At 35.1% G+C, this 14,746-nt stretch overlaps 1 protein-coding gene across 1 annotated transcript in view; it reads left to right on the forward strand.

Moving 5' to 3' along the window:
* The window catches only part of LOC128213315 (atrial natriuretic peptide receptor 1-like), a 37,236-nt gene that overhangs the window by 20,840 nt on the left and 1,650 nt on the right, over positions 1-14,746 (forward strand). Inside the window, exons 11-20 of the mRNA XM_052918921.1 lie at positions 50-171; positions 1,686-1,888; positions 2,371-2,484; positions 3,475-3,594; positions 5,300-5,393; positions 7,990-8,077; positions 9,207-9,346; positions 10,206-10,355; positions 11,098-11,196; positions 14,611-14,702. Coding sequence (XP_052774881.1) covers positions 50-171; positions 1,686-1,888; positions 2,371-2,484; positions 3,475-3,594; positions 5,300-5,393; positions 7,990-8,077; positions 9,207-9,346; positions 10,206-10,355; positions 11,098-11,196; positions 14,611-14,702 — 1,222 coding nt within the window. The remainder of the gene's footprint in view (positions 1-49; positions 172-1,685; positions 1,889-2,370; positions 2,485-3,474; positions 3,595-5,299; positions 5,394-7,989; positions 8,078-9,206; positions 9,347-10,205; positions 10,356-11,097; positions 11,197-14,610; positions 14,703-14,746) is intronic.

The following is a 14,746-nucleotide window of genomic DNA, read 5'->3' on the forward strand; positions in this document are numbered from 1 at the left end:
TTATGCATTTGTTAAAGTTTATTTGTCAATGTATTTTTATATATTGCAGGTTTTCTTTTGAGGGTGACATTGCTGGCGGTATGAAGTACCTTCACTCGCGTGGAATTATCCACGGACATTTGAAGGCCAATAACTGCGTTGTGGACGACAGATGGACAATCAAGATTACTGGTTAGACATTGTTTGAAACATAGGTCATGTTTTCAAACTAAAATAATACACTTCTTGAAATTTCTAGTTATTTTGAAGTGCTGTGTGTTATTTTTCACTTTCCTTTAAATTGTCATCACCAAGCAAAACATTAATCTTGGCCATAAGTAAAAAAAAAATCTAGATATTCATATGGAATTTTGACATTTTTTGCCAGAGACAATTACCAAAATACAGCAAGGTCCGTAACACTTGCTTTAAAGATAATTGAATTTTGCTCCTTACTAGAATAAAAAAAATACAGATAAGCATTGGCATTAGATCTGCAGGGCTTATGTTTTAAATCTGGTAGTTCTTATGCCTCTTAAGGGAAGCATATAGTTATCAGAATTTCATATGACTGTCCTCACTGTATCTGATCAATAACTTTTGAAGACTGGCCCAGGGTCTTGACCAGCAGGTGCACTCTATTGATTTTGAGGTCAGTGGGTCAAAGGTCAAGGCTGTGGTGACCTTGAGCAGGAAATTTGTTTGTTATCAATAACTGAAGAACACTTGATCTGAGGGAGCTCAAACTTGGTAGGCAGGTTCAGTGTTCTCAAAAAGGACTGGCTTCCAGCCAAATTAGATGATTCAAATGGCGAATGGGCTGGTTCGTAGAAACAGTTGTAGCTGGCTGGTTTGTTTACTATTTAAGAAAGTTCAACTGAAATCTATTGAAAACCCTGAGGTTGGTCAAGACCAAATTATGAACTCTATTCTGGTCAATAACTGAGGGACACTTGGTCCAATGGACCTCAAAATTGATAAACAGGTTAGTCAGGGCAGGTAGATAAACCCTTAGGATTTTGTGGTCAGAGGGTCAAAGGTTAAGGCCAAAACTGATAAGCACTTGGGCCTAGGAACCTCAAACTTGGTAAGCAGTTTGAACACTACAGCTGATGACCCATCCTAGTGAGGGACACTGGTCCAAGGGACCTCAAAATTGATTGAGGGTCAAAGGTTAATGTCAATAACTGATTAACACTTGGGCCTAGGAACCTCATACTTGGTAGGCAGTTTTAACACTACAGCTGATGACCCATCCTAGTGAGGGACACTGGTCCAAGGGACCTCAAAATTGATTGAGGGTCAAAGGTTAATGTCAATAACTGATAAGCACTTGGGCCTAGGAACCTCAAACTTGGTAGGCAGTTTGAACACTACAGCTGATGACCCCACCTATTGATAATGGATACGAGGATATCAATACAGCAAACATGATAAAGTCAACTACCTACATCATTCACTTTATGTTATTAAAACTGATGAAATTGTGGTCTTCAAAAACGATTTTTGAGCAAATACATTTATCCACATTTGTTGAAGGGTTCCAGCTTTTGGTATCTTAGTTTTAACACCCCTATAATGATTTGTCATACAAAAAAAAAGTGCATTCTACAAAAACATGAGCGAGTCCCTTAAAAAAAGGCTTAAGGGCAGGTCTGTTACGGTCTGAATGATGGTTTCTTCTAATGCATTCCATTGCTATTCAGACTATGGCCTGGAAACTCTACGAGCCAATGTCCTCTCCAACAGAGAACAAATTGAGGAAGCAGAATACCAACTAACCCGCTCAGCTGTGTATGTCGCTCCAGAACTTTTCTCTGAGGATGGATTCAAGACTTCTGCTGAAGGCGATGTTTACGCTTTTGCTATTCTGATGATTGAAATTGCACTGAGGATGGACCCTTACGGAGTAAGTCAATATGTTCTCACAGTCTTCAAAAATAATGTCTTCTATAACTTTGATGTTTTTTCAGGTCAAAATGTTTTGTGTTTTTTTCATTTTACTATTGAATTAAACAAATATAAGTCGCCAAGTTTTGACAGTTCTCAAAAATGATGTCATTCTAAAACTCTAACCTGTGTTTTTTTCAGATCAAAATGTAAGCTTTTTATTATTTTGCTATTGAACAAAACAAATATTATTTTTAAGATCATTTGAAATAATAGTTTGCAGCCAGGTGTTTCAAGTGATTAAACACACAACCCCATGTTTGCAAGCCAGGTTCTCTAGGAACTAAGCTTATAATGACCCATGTGACTCTTATTTCATAGCGGAAAACCCCAAACTATTAAATATAACAATATATTTGATACACATGGAAGATATCCAGACCAATAAAAATTAGTTTATTTTTAGATTATACATGTATCATAAAATAATTTATTTTTCAGGATGAAGATGTATTCAATCTTAAGTTCCCATGGCGACCTGCACTCCCAGATTTTAACCCGGACTTGTGGGAAAATAAAGATGACCTTTGTCCGTGTCCAGAGGCATACAATGAAGTAAAATCATTTTTAATTTCTTTACTTTGTTGTCTGATGTCCGCTGCAAATTTGTTATGCACTAGCTTCTTGCCATGGTGTCCCAAGTTTGGTATGTGGTAAATTCATACTGATTTGATTCTATGTTTGGTGCCATCGGGGAGGTAATTCCCTTCTTTTAGGATGTGAAAATCTTCTGTAATAAGCTAAAAAACAACAACATGTTTTTAACTTTATTAATTATCTATCAAAGTACAAAATTTAGTTATTTATTCCTACAGGAAAAGCAATTTTATTCATATTTATCAACTGAGATACTATTTTAAAATAATTTTCTGGGCCAATTTACAATTGACCTTCACTGCATTTAGACCATTTTTGTTATAGCATGATACAATTTTCAAAAAACTTGCCATGAAGTTTCACTATGATGAAGTTTAATGTTGGGCACAAGACCCAGGTCAATACCCTCAAGGTCAAGGTCATGCGTAGAGGTCAAAAGTTGAAATGATCCTTGTCTAGACTGTATCTTGAACATGCATTATAGGATTTCAATACACTTGCCATGAAGGTTCACAATGATGAAGTGGCATGTTGCACACAAGACCAAGGTCTGTACCTCAAAGGTCAAGGTCTTTCTTAGAGTTCAGATGTTATAATGCTTCTTACCGACAAAAAATGTTTGAGATCTACTCTCCAATTGGTATCTTTAAATATCTTTGTTTAAATTAAATATTTGCTTTACAAATAATATGGAACAAAATACTTCAAGATATCACTAATCAGATCATGTCCAAGAATGTGTCTTGTTCTGTGGAGGCAATTCGAGTACCCAAAGAAATCCCATCTGTTGGGCTTTTTATGGAAATACCAAAATGAATCTATTTTCAGTGTCCTTTTCCATTTTTGTTGTACTGAAAAAGTGTACTGTCGAATTTTCCTGTTATTTTCATTATATTTTTAATTATTTCATCTGATTATACTCAAAGGTCTTTTAATCTACCTTTACAGCTGATTGTACAGTGTTGGCATGAGAAACCATCTGAGCGCCTCACTTTTGAGAAAATCAGGGCAGGGATCCGCAAGATAAACCCCAGCAAGCTGAGTGCCATAGACCTGATGATGAATATGGTATAGACTTCACAATCCAGAGTTGTTGTTTTTTCTGAACTTTTCCGAAATAATGATGCCTTTCAAAACAATAATTTTGTGCTATAACCATGTGCTCTTAATGGCCATCTTATCAATAAGCGTACAGGAATTTTTAAAATCAAATAAATATTGCCTGATTTGCCCCTAAACGTCACTAGCTAAATTTTAGCCACCAATAATAAATATCATTTAACTATATTCTTCATGGTATTGATCACACCATTATATCAATAATTCAAATAATGTTCATTATTAACAAATCAAGTCAATATTTATTTGGCGTTTACACACACATACAAATAACTTGCTGGTAAGAACATTAATGATTACCGTAAATGACTGGGTATAAGACGATAGGGGGTATTAGACGCAGGGAAAAAAATCTGTGAAAAGTCCAAGAAAAAACCTTTTAATCTATGTTTTTGGTCAAAAGACGCATAGAAAAGATGTCAAATCGTCTGGAATTTTCGGCCATCGTGTTTGTTGACAGTGACAAACATTTTTTTCGTGAAAATGGGGACGGTTATCTTTAAAACCATACAATGATAAACTGTCGAAAATAAAAAGTTAAGTTATGCAAAAACCTTATATTGTACGGGTTTGTTCTCAAAATGTCAACACCTACAGAAAAGAATAAACAATGTGACAAAGTGCAAAAAAACAAGACAATTATCGCAACAGTTTGTAGTATTGGTATGTTAAACAGGTTAAAGGCAGTCTAGTTTTTCACACCTTCTCGTACAACTGACAAAAAATATTTTGACAGTGCCCAACTTTGCTTTTTTATATGAAAGTTTAATTATTGTTCAATTCAAAATAAAATTGAATAACTTTAATCAAAAATTATTTTTGTTAAAATTATAAAATTATAAGCGTCTTACGATATACCATATCCCCATCTTCAACTGCCGTTTTAACTCGTATATACTCGATCAATATGACGTGAGTAACATCCCTTTCTACATAAAGTACTCTCGGCTTGAAATCAACCTAAGAAAAAAAGTTAAAAAAATTGTTACTGGGTATTATACGCAGGCATTTTTTTGCATCAAAATCTTACTATTCTTATCAGATGCGGAGTTTAATAAAAAAAAATCATAGATCATACACAGTAGCAGCTTATGAACTCGTAGGTTCTCGTACTATCGCATAAGCTACCGCATAATATATCCCTATGATTTACCACGATGAAGTAATCTTTGTGTGCAAAAAATGAGTGGTTGATAGTGTAGGTTTAAAAATTTATTTTTCGTGAAAATTACATCATGTCGTTGTAGTACAGCAGATAGCACGCTTGTCTAACCAATCCAGAGACCTCGATTACATTCCCGGCTTCAGGAGACAAACTTTTTATGTTCCACAAAATGATTTTAGTATTTGTATTTTTCTTTCTTACAAATGTCTTATTATCTTGTTACATAAAGTGACCAAATTATTATTAGGCAAGCCAGTATTGCGCAGTTTTTTGTAAGGAACTAGTATTTGATATATCTTTAAGAAAGAAACAAGCTTGCAGTGTACTGTTCAATATATGTTTGAATGTACATGAACTTTAACCAATAACTATAAGACATTAATTAGACATGTTCATGATTAACTTCAGGTTTTGTCTGTTCAACAGATTATTTGAATGCAACCTTTCCTTTCATTTCTTTCACTTGACATGAAACGGTTGATTTTTCAGATGGAGAAATACTCCAAACATCTCGAGGTGATTGTGGCAGAAAGAAAGATGGGAATAGTGGCGGAGAAAGAGAAGACTGAAGTCCTACTGCACAGTAAGTTCATGCAGTTACAAAGGAATTAACCTTGTTTGTAGTTGCTGGCCACTGAACTGATTTAATTAATAACTTAAACTTTTTAAACTGATTTGTTTATAAAGAAAAGAGCTAAAGGAATTCATGCAGATTTGGTTTCAAAGATCAAAACACGTTTTTTCTCTTCAAAAAGTGGAGTTTATGTTTAAAGATTCAGTATTCAGCAAGCATAATAACGAGTTTAAAAGCTAACAAAATGCATTCTATGGCAGAAGTACTACAATAATAGGAGTAGTTTTGGTTCCAAAAATATTTGACACAAAACTGTATTGTATCTTTGTGTTTATTGCTACTATTTTAACTCTTCATATTGAATATTTTACGAAGTGAAGACCACCTCACTCTTGCTTTGAATATTGTACAGAGTGTAGACTACTTACCCCTGCTTTGAATATTGTACAGAGTTTAGACCACTTACCCCTGCTTTGAATATTGTACAGAGTGTAGACCACCTTACCCCTGCTTTGAATATTGTACAGAGTGTAGACCACCTTACCCCTGCTTTGAATATTGTACAGAGTGTAGACCACCTTACCCCTGCTTTGAATAATTTGTACAGAGTGTAGACCACCTTACCTCTGCTTTGAATATTGTACAGAGTGTAGACCACCTTACCCCTGCTTTGAATATTGTACAGAGTGTAGACCACCTTACCCCTGCTTTGAATATTGTACAGAGTGTAGACCACCTTACCCCCTGATTTGAATATTTTACAGAGCGTAGACCATCTCACTCTTTTTAAATCATTAGTTACGCCAAATGGAGCTTTTGAAACTAAGGAAAATAACTTGACAAAATTATTGCCAATGGCGGTTTTGAATAAAAGGGAAGTAGCTATGTAAAAATCTAATGCAAATGGCATTTTGTAAAATAAGGGAAAAACCTCTATTAAAATAAGTAAATGGCTACTTTACAAGGAAGGGATGTAACTTGATAAAATATTGCAAAGGTGGTTTTTAAACTAGAGGAAGTAACTATGGTAAAAATATTGCAAATGGTATGTTGTAAATAAGGGAAGAAACTGTTGGAATTTGTAAATGGCTACTTATCAAGAAAGGGAAGTAACTCGATAAAATATTGCAAATTGTGCTTTTGATACTAAGGGTAGTCACTATGGTGAAAATATTGCAAATGGCATTCTGTAAAATAAGGGAAGAAACTTTGTTAAAATAATGCAAATGATGGTTTTAAAACAAAGGGATGTAATAATGTAAAATATATTGGAAATGGCGGTTTTGAAACTAAATGAGGCCATTCGTAGCTCCTCGGCCAGTTTTTTCTAAAACAACCTCGGATGTATGCCGGTACATCAGTTGAAGTAGTTTGTATCTTTTTAAATTATATCGTTAATTAATTTTAGTGTTTTAGTGTTGTATAAATTGATCTAAGTTCAAATTGATTACAAGTGAAGTGTATTATTAAACATAATTAAGATTTTCAAGAGTAAAAACATAAAGTTTAACTTCTAAATAAAATTACTACGCGATCTACTTGCAGCAGACTTAAACGTACCTCTTTTTGAGTATGTAAACCGTCCAAATACATCGGAGGTTGTTTTTGAAAAAATGGCCGAGGAGTTCCGAATGAAAGGAGGCAACATTGCAATATTTTTCCCTTAGTTTCATAACTGCCATTTGCAAATTTTGGCAAAGTTACTTTCCTTAGTTTCAAAACCACCATTTGCAATATTTTTACACAGTTACTACCCTTATTTTCAAAACTGCCGTTTGCAATATTTTCACAGAGTTACTTGCCTTAGTTTCAAAAATGCCATTTGCAATATTTTTACACAGTTACTACCCTTATTTTCAAAACTGCTGTTTGCAATATTTTCACAGAGTTACTTGCCTTAGTTTCAAAAATGCCATTTGCAATATTTTAACAGAGTTACTTCCCTAAGTTTCGGAATAGCCATTTGCAGTATTTTTACAGAGGCATTAGTGTACACCAGTTCACACATCCTTTTTAAAAGAATATTTAACAAAGTGTAGACCACCAAACTGCTTTTAATCTTTTTACAATGTGTATACGACCTCACACTTGCTATTGAACTGTTGAATAATGAACAGAGTGTAATCCACCTCACACTTGCTATTGAATATTTTACTGAGTGTAGGTCACCTCACTCTTCCTATTGACTATATACACTACAGAGTGTAGACCAGGTAAGTCTTGCTATTGAATAGTTTGCATGTAAATATGTTTATACACGACATCACTCTATATACTGCATGATATTGTATGCTTGTATTATGGGCTGGAGGCCTTATATATTACAAATAAACGACTACTACTACTACATAGTTTTCTACAGCTCACTCTTCTTTTAAAGATTTAACAGAGTTTGGACAAGCTCACTCATTTCATTGAATTGTTTTCAGAGTCACATGTAGACAACCTCACTCTTACTATATATTAATTTACAGAGCTCATTCTTCCTTTAAAGATTTTACAGAGTTTGGACCTGGTCACTCTTTCTATTGAATAGTTTACAGAGTGTAGACCACTTCACTCTTCCTATATATTAACTCACAGAGCTCACTCTTCCTATTTGCAGATATTCTCCCAAAGCAAGTTGCTCATTCCCTCCAGCACGGCATCCCTGTTGAGCCAAAATACCATGACTGGTGTTCCATATACTTCAGGTTGGAACTTTGGGCATGCAATTTGTGTTTTGTTTACAAGCTCATTATCAGGGATAAAAAACAATTCACATGTCCATCACATTTTGTCTTCAATATTCTACAATGTTCTAATGCATTTGCTGTCATGTGTCTGTTTTCAGTGTTTTATGATTTTTATTTATCAAGCATCATTGATAAAAAGGGAAGAATTTAAAAGTTGGAAATCTTTAAAGCTTACCTGAGGGCTTCATTCTGAAGTGTGAGCGGCTATGAAAGGGGAATGTCTGTCATCCTTAAATATTTTCCTTTAAACTACTTTTATCCCTAAACCACTACACCATTTGCAACCAAATTTCATTGGAGTGTTCCTTGGATGGTCCTTTTCCTGATTACTAATAATAAAATGGTTCTATGTTGCTCTAGTTGCCATGACAACCAAAGAAAAATCTTTGAAAATCTATTCAGAAATCAGCAATATTTCAAAAAAATCACAGAAATGTTCCTTAGGAAGTGCTTTATCCTTCAAGCCATATTGGTTCATTAAAAACTTGGCTGACTTTGGGTGGGGCTTGTTTTCACTGTTTGACTATATGGAAATCTTTGAAAATCTTTTCCGCAGAAGCAGTGTCTGGCCAGAATAAAAATAATTTCAAACAAAGATTCTTAAGAGACCCTCTATCAAATTTTTCAAACCATGTTGGTTCATGAAGAACATGGCCACAAAGGGGCACTGCTAGTTTTACATTGACTTATATTTGAAAAACCTTTTTAATTTTCTTCAAAAATTTAACTCTGGTGAGCGTAAAGGACCACCTTGGCTGTCTTGTTTGGTGTAGGAAATGTTTGCCCTTTAAAAGATGAAAATTTGGCCTGAAAATTGTCTAAAATTATTGAATCACAACCCAGAACATATTTTCAATAATCGATCAAAATCCCTATTGACAGTCGCTGATAATGACCTTCCCGATCAATTTTTGTTAAAGATCAATCAACAGAACAGCACTACAGCATTCTATCACTCTGTTAAACATTGACATTTTGTGTGATATTTTCTAAAGTTGCAATTAGCTGACTTACAAATCAATTATTATATTAACTATATACTATGGAGACTTACTCCACAAAGAAACAATTACTTTTTGCTATGCAGTGACGTTGTTGGATTCACGAAGCTGTCTGGGAAAAGTAAACCTATCGAAGTCGTCCGTATGCTAAACAATTTGTACATTGCATTTGATGAAGTCATCGACAATTATGACGTCTATAAGGTGGAAACAATTGGAGATGCTTGTAAGTTGATAACCATTTGACCAATAAGATATCATATCATTGTACTAAATAAATTTAACTCTTGCAAGTAGATATAATTATTAGTTTTCATATCACTGACTCTATTCTTTGATTATAAAGTATCTGTAGGTTTGTAGCCTGTCTATCCAGAAAGTCTGAAAGACACTTACATGATGGTGGTTCATCCAACCTTCCCTTGGCATAGTTTTGAGTGGTATTGTTGTGTAAAAAATAAAGCTCAGGCTGTTAATAACTAATATCATTCAAGCTATATTCATACGGAACTTGATGGCTATGTTTTTCAAGGACAATGGTCATAAATGTGAATCAAAAGCAGATGAGCATTAACACAGGCCCCATTTTCACAAAAATACTTGAGTCAAATCTCAATCTCAGTTTCAACTCCATTTAGTACCACAAAATCTATTTTCTCATAGAATGTGTTGATAAAAAGAAATTGTCAATATTTCAAGGAAAAAAAAATATACTTGAATACTGGTACTTGTGAAAAAACAATATTGTTCTCTTTTGGCTCTGGATTTTTTTTCCTTGGAATCTAGTTTCAAGGTTTAATCAACATATTTAAGGATAAAATGTGGTTTAAAAAGGTGTAAAAACATACCATATATTAGTTTCAATAACATATTGTTGCCATGTGATAAAATGAGTTGAAACTGAGATACAATTTGACTGAAGTATTTTCATGATAATTTGGCCTGCGGTCTGTGCTCTTCTTTTCTTTAAGTGTATAAAGTGTATAAAACATGAGCGGAGAATACTCTTCTGTAACATACATAAGTAAAATCAGAATGTAATTGGGATGAAAAATGTTGCAAGATCCTGACCTCTTTGTTTGAAGACATGGTGGTGTCAGGAATCCCAGACTTCACAGAGCACCATGCACGTGAGATAGCCAACATGTCGATTGATCTGGTGGTGGCTTGCCAGCATTTTGTTATTCCACATCTGCCAGACGAACCCCTCAAGATTAGAGTTGGGCTGCATTCTGGTAAGATTATGCTCTGTAAGCCCCATTTTTAGAAGATGGAGCATATAGGTTTGTAAATGTTGATAAGTTGTTCTGATTGTTGGTTGATAAACATGTCTTGTTCTCCTTGGTCAAAGGTCACAGTCTTTAAAGTTGTTGTTTTGTATACCTTTTCCACACAATAACTTGAGAATGGTTTGACATAACACTATGACACTCCACCAATAGGTTACCCTTGATCAGTAGATGATCACTATTGTTTTGGGGCAACAGGTCAAAGGTAAAGGTAACAAGCCACTAATGAACTTGAGAGAGTTTGACTTAGGACCACCGTTATCATTTCCAGGTTCAGAAGGTCAAGGAAATTGGCATAGTCCAGAATCAAACCATTGTAGCATTATTTGTTAGGAGCAATGTACTGGTGCAGTTTCATGGTCTTAAAAACCATTCTGAAATTATTATGTTATAAGACATGATCTTTCAACTGACTGACAAACAATCTGACAGACTAACCAGTCTACTCACATTACAAACCAATATGCCCCGTATTATTCTAAAAGGGGGAAGGATGGAGGTCATACAAATGATGGCAATCATTTTCAGTTGCTGTTATTCTGAAATGCATAGAAATATATCTTAAACAAACAGAAATAATAATTTAGACATTTTCTACATGCTTTTCATGATCCTGGCCCTGAAGATTATTATGCATGGTAAAATAAGCAAATGCTTTTTCATATACACCTTGGTGATTGTGCATCAGGTCCAGTTTGTGCCGGTGTTGTAGGAATCAAGATGCCGCGCTACTGTCTGTTCGGCAACACTGTCCAAATTACTAGCAGCATGGAGTCCAATAGCATAGGTTTGTCACTACTCCATGCATTTAAAATAATTTATATATAAACAAACAAACATTAAAATGAATCAAAATTGTTTTCACTGGACTTAAAAAACAACAACAAGCCTGTGTATTTCATGATTACACGGTTGAAATGAACAGTATTATTTTTTTAATCCAAATAACTCTTAAGGTTTAAATACTATTGAAATTGCAATTCTCAATAGATTGTGTCAGTCCATGTAATTTTCATTGTTGAAATAATCAATTGGGCCTGTCTGTGTAGTTTCCTTTATTTCAATGATTGGGCCTGTCTGTGTAGTTTCCATTATTTTAATGATTGGGCCTGTCTGTGTTGTTTCCATTATTTCAATGATTGGGCCTGTCTGTGTAGTTTCCATTATTTCAATGATTGGGCCTGTCTGTGTAGTTTCCATTATTTCAATGATTGGGCCTGTCTGTGTAGTTTCCATTATTTCAATGATTGGGCCTGTCTGTGTAGTTTCCTTTATTTCAATGATTGGGCCTGTCTGTGTAGTTTCCATTATTTCAATGATTGGGCCTGTCTGTGTTGTTTCCATTATTTCAATGATTGGGCCTGTCTGTGTAGTTTCCATTATTTCAATGATTGGGCCTGTCTGTGTAGTTTCCATTATTTCAATGATTGGGCCTGTCTGTGTAGTTTCCATTATTTCAATGATTGGGCCTGTCTGTGTAGTTTCCATTATTTCAATGATTGGGCCTGTCTGTGTAGTTTTCATTATTTCAATGATTTGGCCTGTCTGTGTAGTTTCCATTATTTCAGTGATTGGGCCTGTCCATGTAGTTTCCAGTGTTTTAATGATTGGGCCTGTCCATGTAGTTTCCATTGTTTAAATGAAAGGGCCTATGACATTAAATACAAGCCAACATGATAATTGTGTCATCAGCATATAATGAAATTAATAATTTAAGGAACGTATGCATATTGTCATTATGAGCAAGATTTTGATTATCAACACCGTTATTCATTATATTTTGGGTAAAATAGGAGTGCAAGTCATTTAAAAACAGCAAAATAAGGAGTGGGGAACAATTTTTGCCTTGGCGAACACGGATATTACTTGGAAAGAAGTTTGTATTCTGAATCTTTAGTAACACACGATTTTTTGTTGTTATATAAAAAAATTATGTTCTGTATAAGTTGCAGACATTTTCCATTGATATTTGTATTAATTAGTTTTTGCCATAAGCCTGGTCACTATACAGTGTCAAATGCTTGCTTTTAAGTCTATAAATGCACAATTAATATTATACAAGTAAACAATAACCAAGGCTGAGTTATTTCCATTCTTTGAATGATTGCGCCTGTCTGTGTAGTTTCCATTGTTTCAATGATTGGGCCTGTCTGTGTAGTTTCCATTGGTTGAATGATTGGGCCTGTCTGTGTAGTTTCCATTGGTTGAATGATTGGGCCTGTCTGTGTAGTTACCATTATTTTAATGATTTGGTCTGTCTGTGTACATGTAGTTTCCATTGTTTGAATGATAGGGCCTGTCTGTGTAGTTTCCATTGTTGGAATGATTGGGCCTGTCTGTGTAGTTTCCATTGTTTGAATGATAGGGCCTGTCTGTGTAGTTTCCATTGTTTAAATGATAGGGCCTGTCTGTGTAGTTTCCATTGTTTTAATGATAGGGCCTGTCTGTGTAGTTTCCATTGTTTGAATGATAGGGCCTGTCTGTGTAGTTTCCATTGTTTAAATGATAGGGCCTGTCTGTGTAGTTTCCATTGTTTTAATGATAGAGCCTGTCTGTGTAGTTTCCATTGTTTGAATGATAGGGCCTGTCTGTGTAGTTTCCATTGTTTTAATGATTTGGTCTGTCTGTGTACATGTAGTTTCCATTGTTTGAATGATAGGGCCTGTCTGTGTAGTTTCCATTGTTGGAATGATTGGGCCTGTCTGTGTAGTTTCCATTGTTTGAATGATAGGGCCTGTCTGTGTAGTTTCCATTGTTGGAATGATAGGGCCTGTCTGTGTAGTTTCCATTGTTTGAATGATAGGGCCTGTCTGTGTAGTTTCCATTGTTTGAATGGTAGAGCCTGTCTGTGTAGTTTCCATTGTTTGAATGATAGGGCCTGTCTGTGTAGTTACCATTGTTTTAATGATAGGGCCTGTCTGTGTAGTTTCCATTGTTTGAATGATTTGGTCTGTCTGTGTACATGTAGTTTCCATTGTTTGAATGATTGGACCTGTCTGTGTAGTTTCCATTGTTTGAATGATAGGGCCTGTCTGTGTAGTTTCCATTGTTTGAATGATTGGGCCTGTCTGTGTAGTTTCCATTGTTTGAATGATAGGGCCTGTCGGTGTAGTTTTAATTGGTTGAATGATTGGGCCTGTCTGTGTAGTTTCCATTGGTTGAATGATTGGGCCTGTCTGTGTAGTTTCAATTTGTTGAATGATTGGGCCTGTCTGTGTAGTTTCCATTGTTTAAATGATTGAGTCTGTCTGTGTAGTTTCAATTTGTTGAATGATTGGGCCTGTCGGTTTAGTTTCAATTGTTTGAATGATTGGGCCTGTCTGTGTAGTTTCCATTGTTTGAATGATTGGACTTGTCTGTGTAGTTTCCATTGGTTGAATGATTGGGCCTGTCTGTGTAGTTATCATTGTTTTAATGATTTGGTCTGTCGGTGTAGTTTCAATTGTTTGAATGATTGGGCCTGTCTGTGTAGTTTCAATTGTTTGAATAATTGGGTATGCCTGTGTAGTTTCCATTGTTTGAATGATAGGGCCTGTCTGTGTAGTTTCCATTGTTTTATTGATTGAGCCTGTCTGTGTAGTTTCCATTGTTTATATTAGAGGACCTGTCTGTGTAGTAACCATTGTTCATATTTATTAAGAGGACCTGTCTGTGTAGTAACCATTGTTTATATTAGAGGACCTGTCTGTGTAGTTTCCATTGTTTATATTAGAGGACCTGTCTGTGTAGTAACCATTGTTTATATTAGAGGACCTGTCTGTGTAGTAACCATTGTTTATATTAGAGGACCTGTCTGTGTGGTAACCATTGTTTATATTAGAGGACCTGTCTGTGTAGTAACCATTGTTTATATTAGAGGACCTGTCTGTGTAGTAACCATTGTTTATATTAGAGGACCTGTCTGTGTAGTAACCATTGTTCATATTTATTAAGAGGACCTGTCTGTGTGGTAACCATTGTTTATATTAGAGGACCTGTCTGTGTAGTAACCATTGTTTATATTAGAGGACCTGTCTGTGTAGTAACCATTGTTTATATTAGAGGACCTGTCTGTGTAGTAACCATTGTTTATATTAGAGGACCTGTCTGTGTGGTAACCACTGTTTTAATGATGCCATGAAGACTTGAACAACATGTATTTTTCATTTCCTCAATTCCTGAGATGTGACTTAATGTTATGCCCTGTTTTAATTTATTTTAGAATACAAAATCCAAATCAGCGATGCCTGCTATAAGTTCCTGGCTCCATATGGGCACTTTGACCTTGAGGAGAGAGGAAAATTGACTGTCATGGTAATTTTGGAGCTTTAGGAATCCAACTCAAAAATATGCTAGAT

Source organism: Mya arenaria, chromosome 13, assembly GCF_026914265.1.
Source record: "Mya arenaria isolate MELC-2E11 chromosome 13, ASM2691426v1".
NCBI classification, from domain to species: Eukaryota; Metazoa; Mollusca; class Bivalvia; order Myida; family Myidae; genus Mya; species Mya arenaria.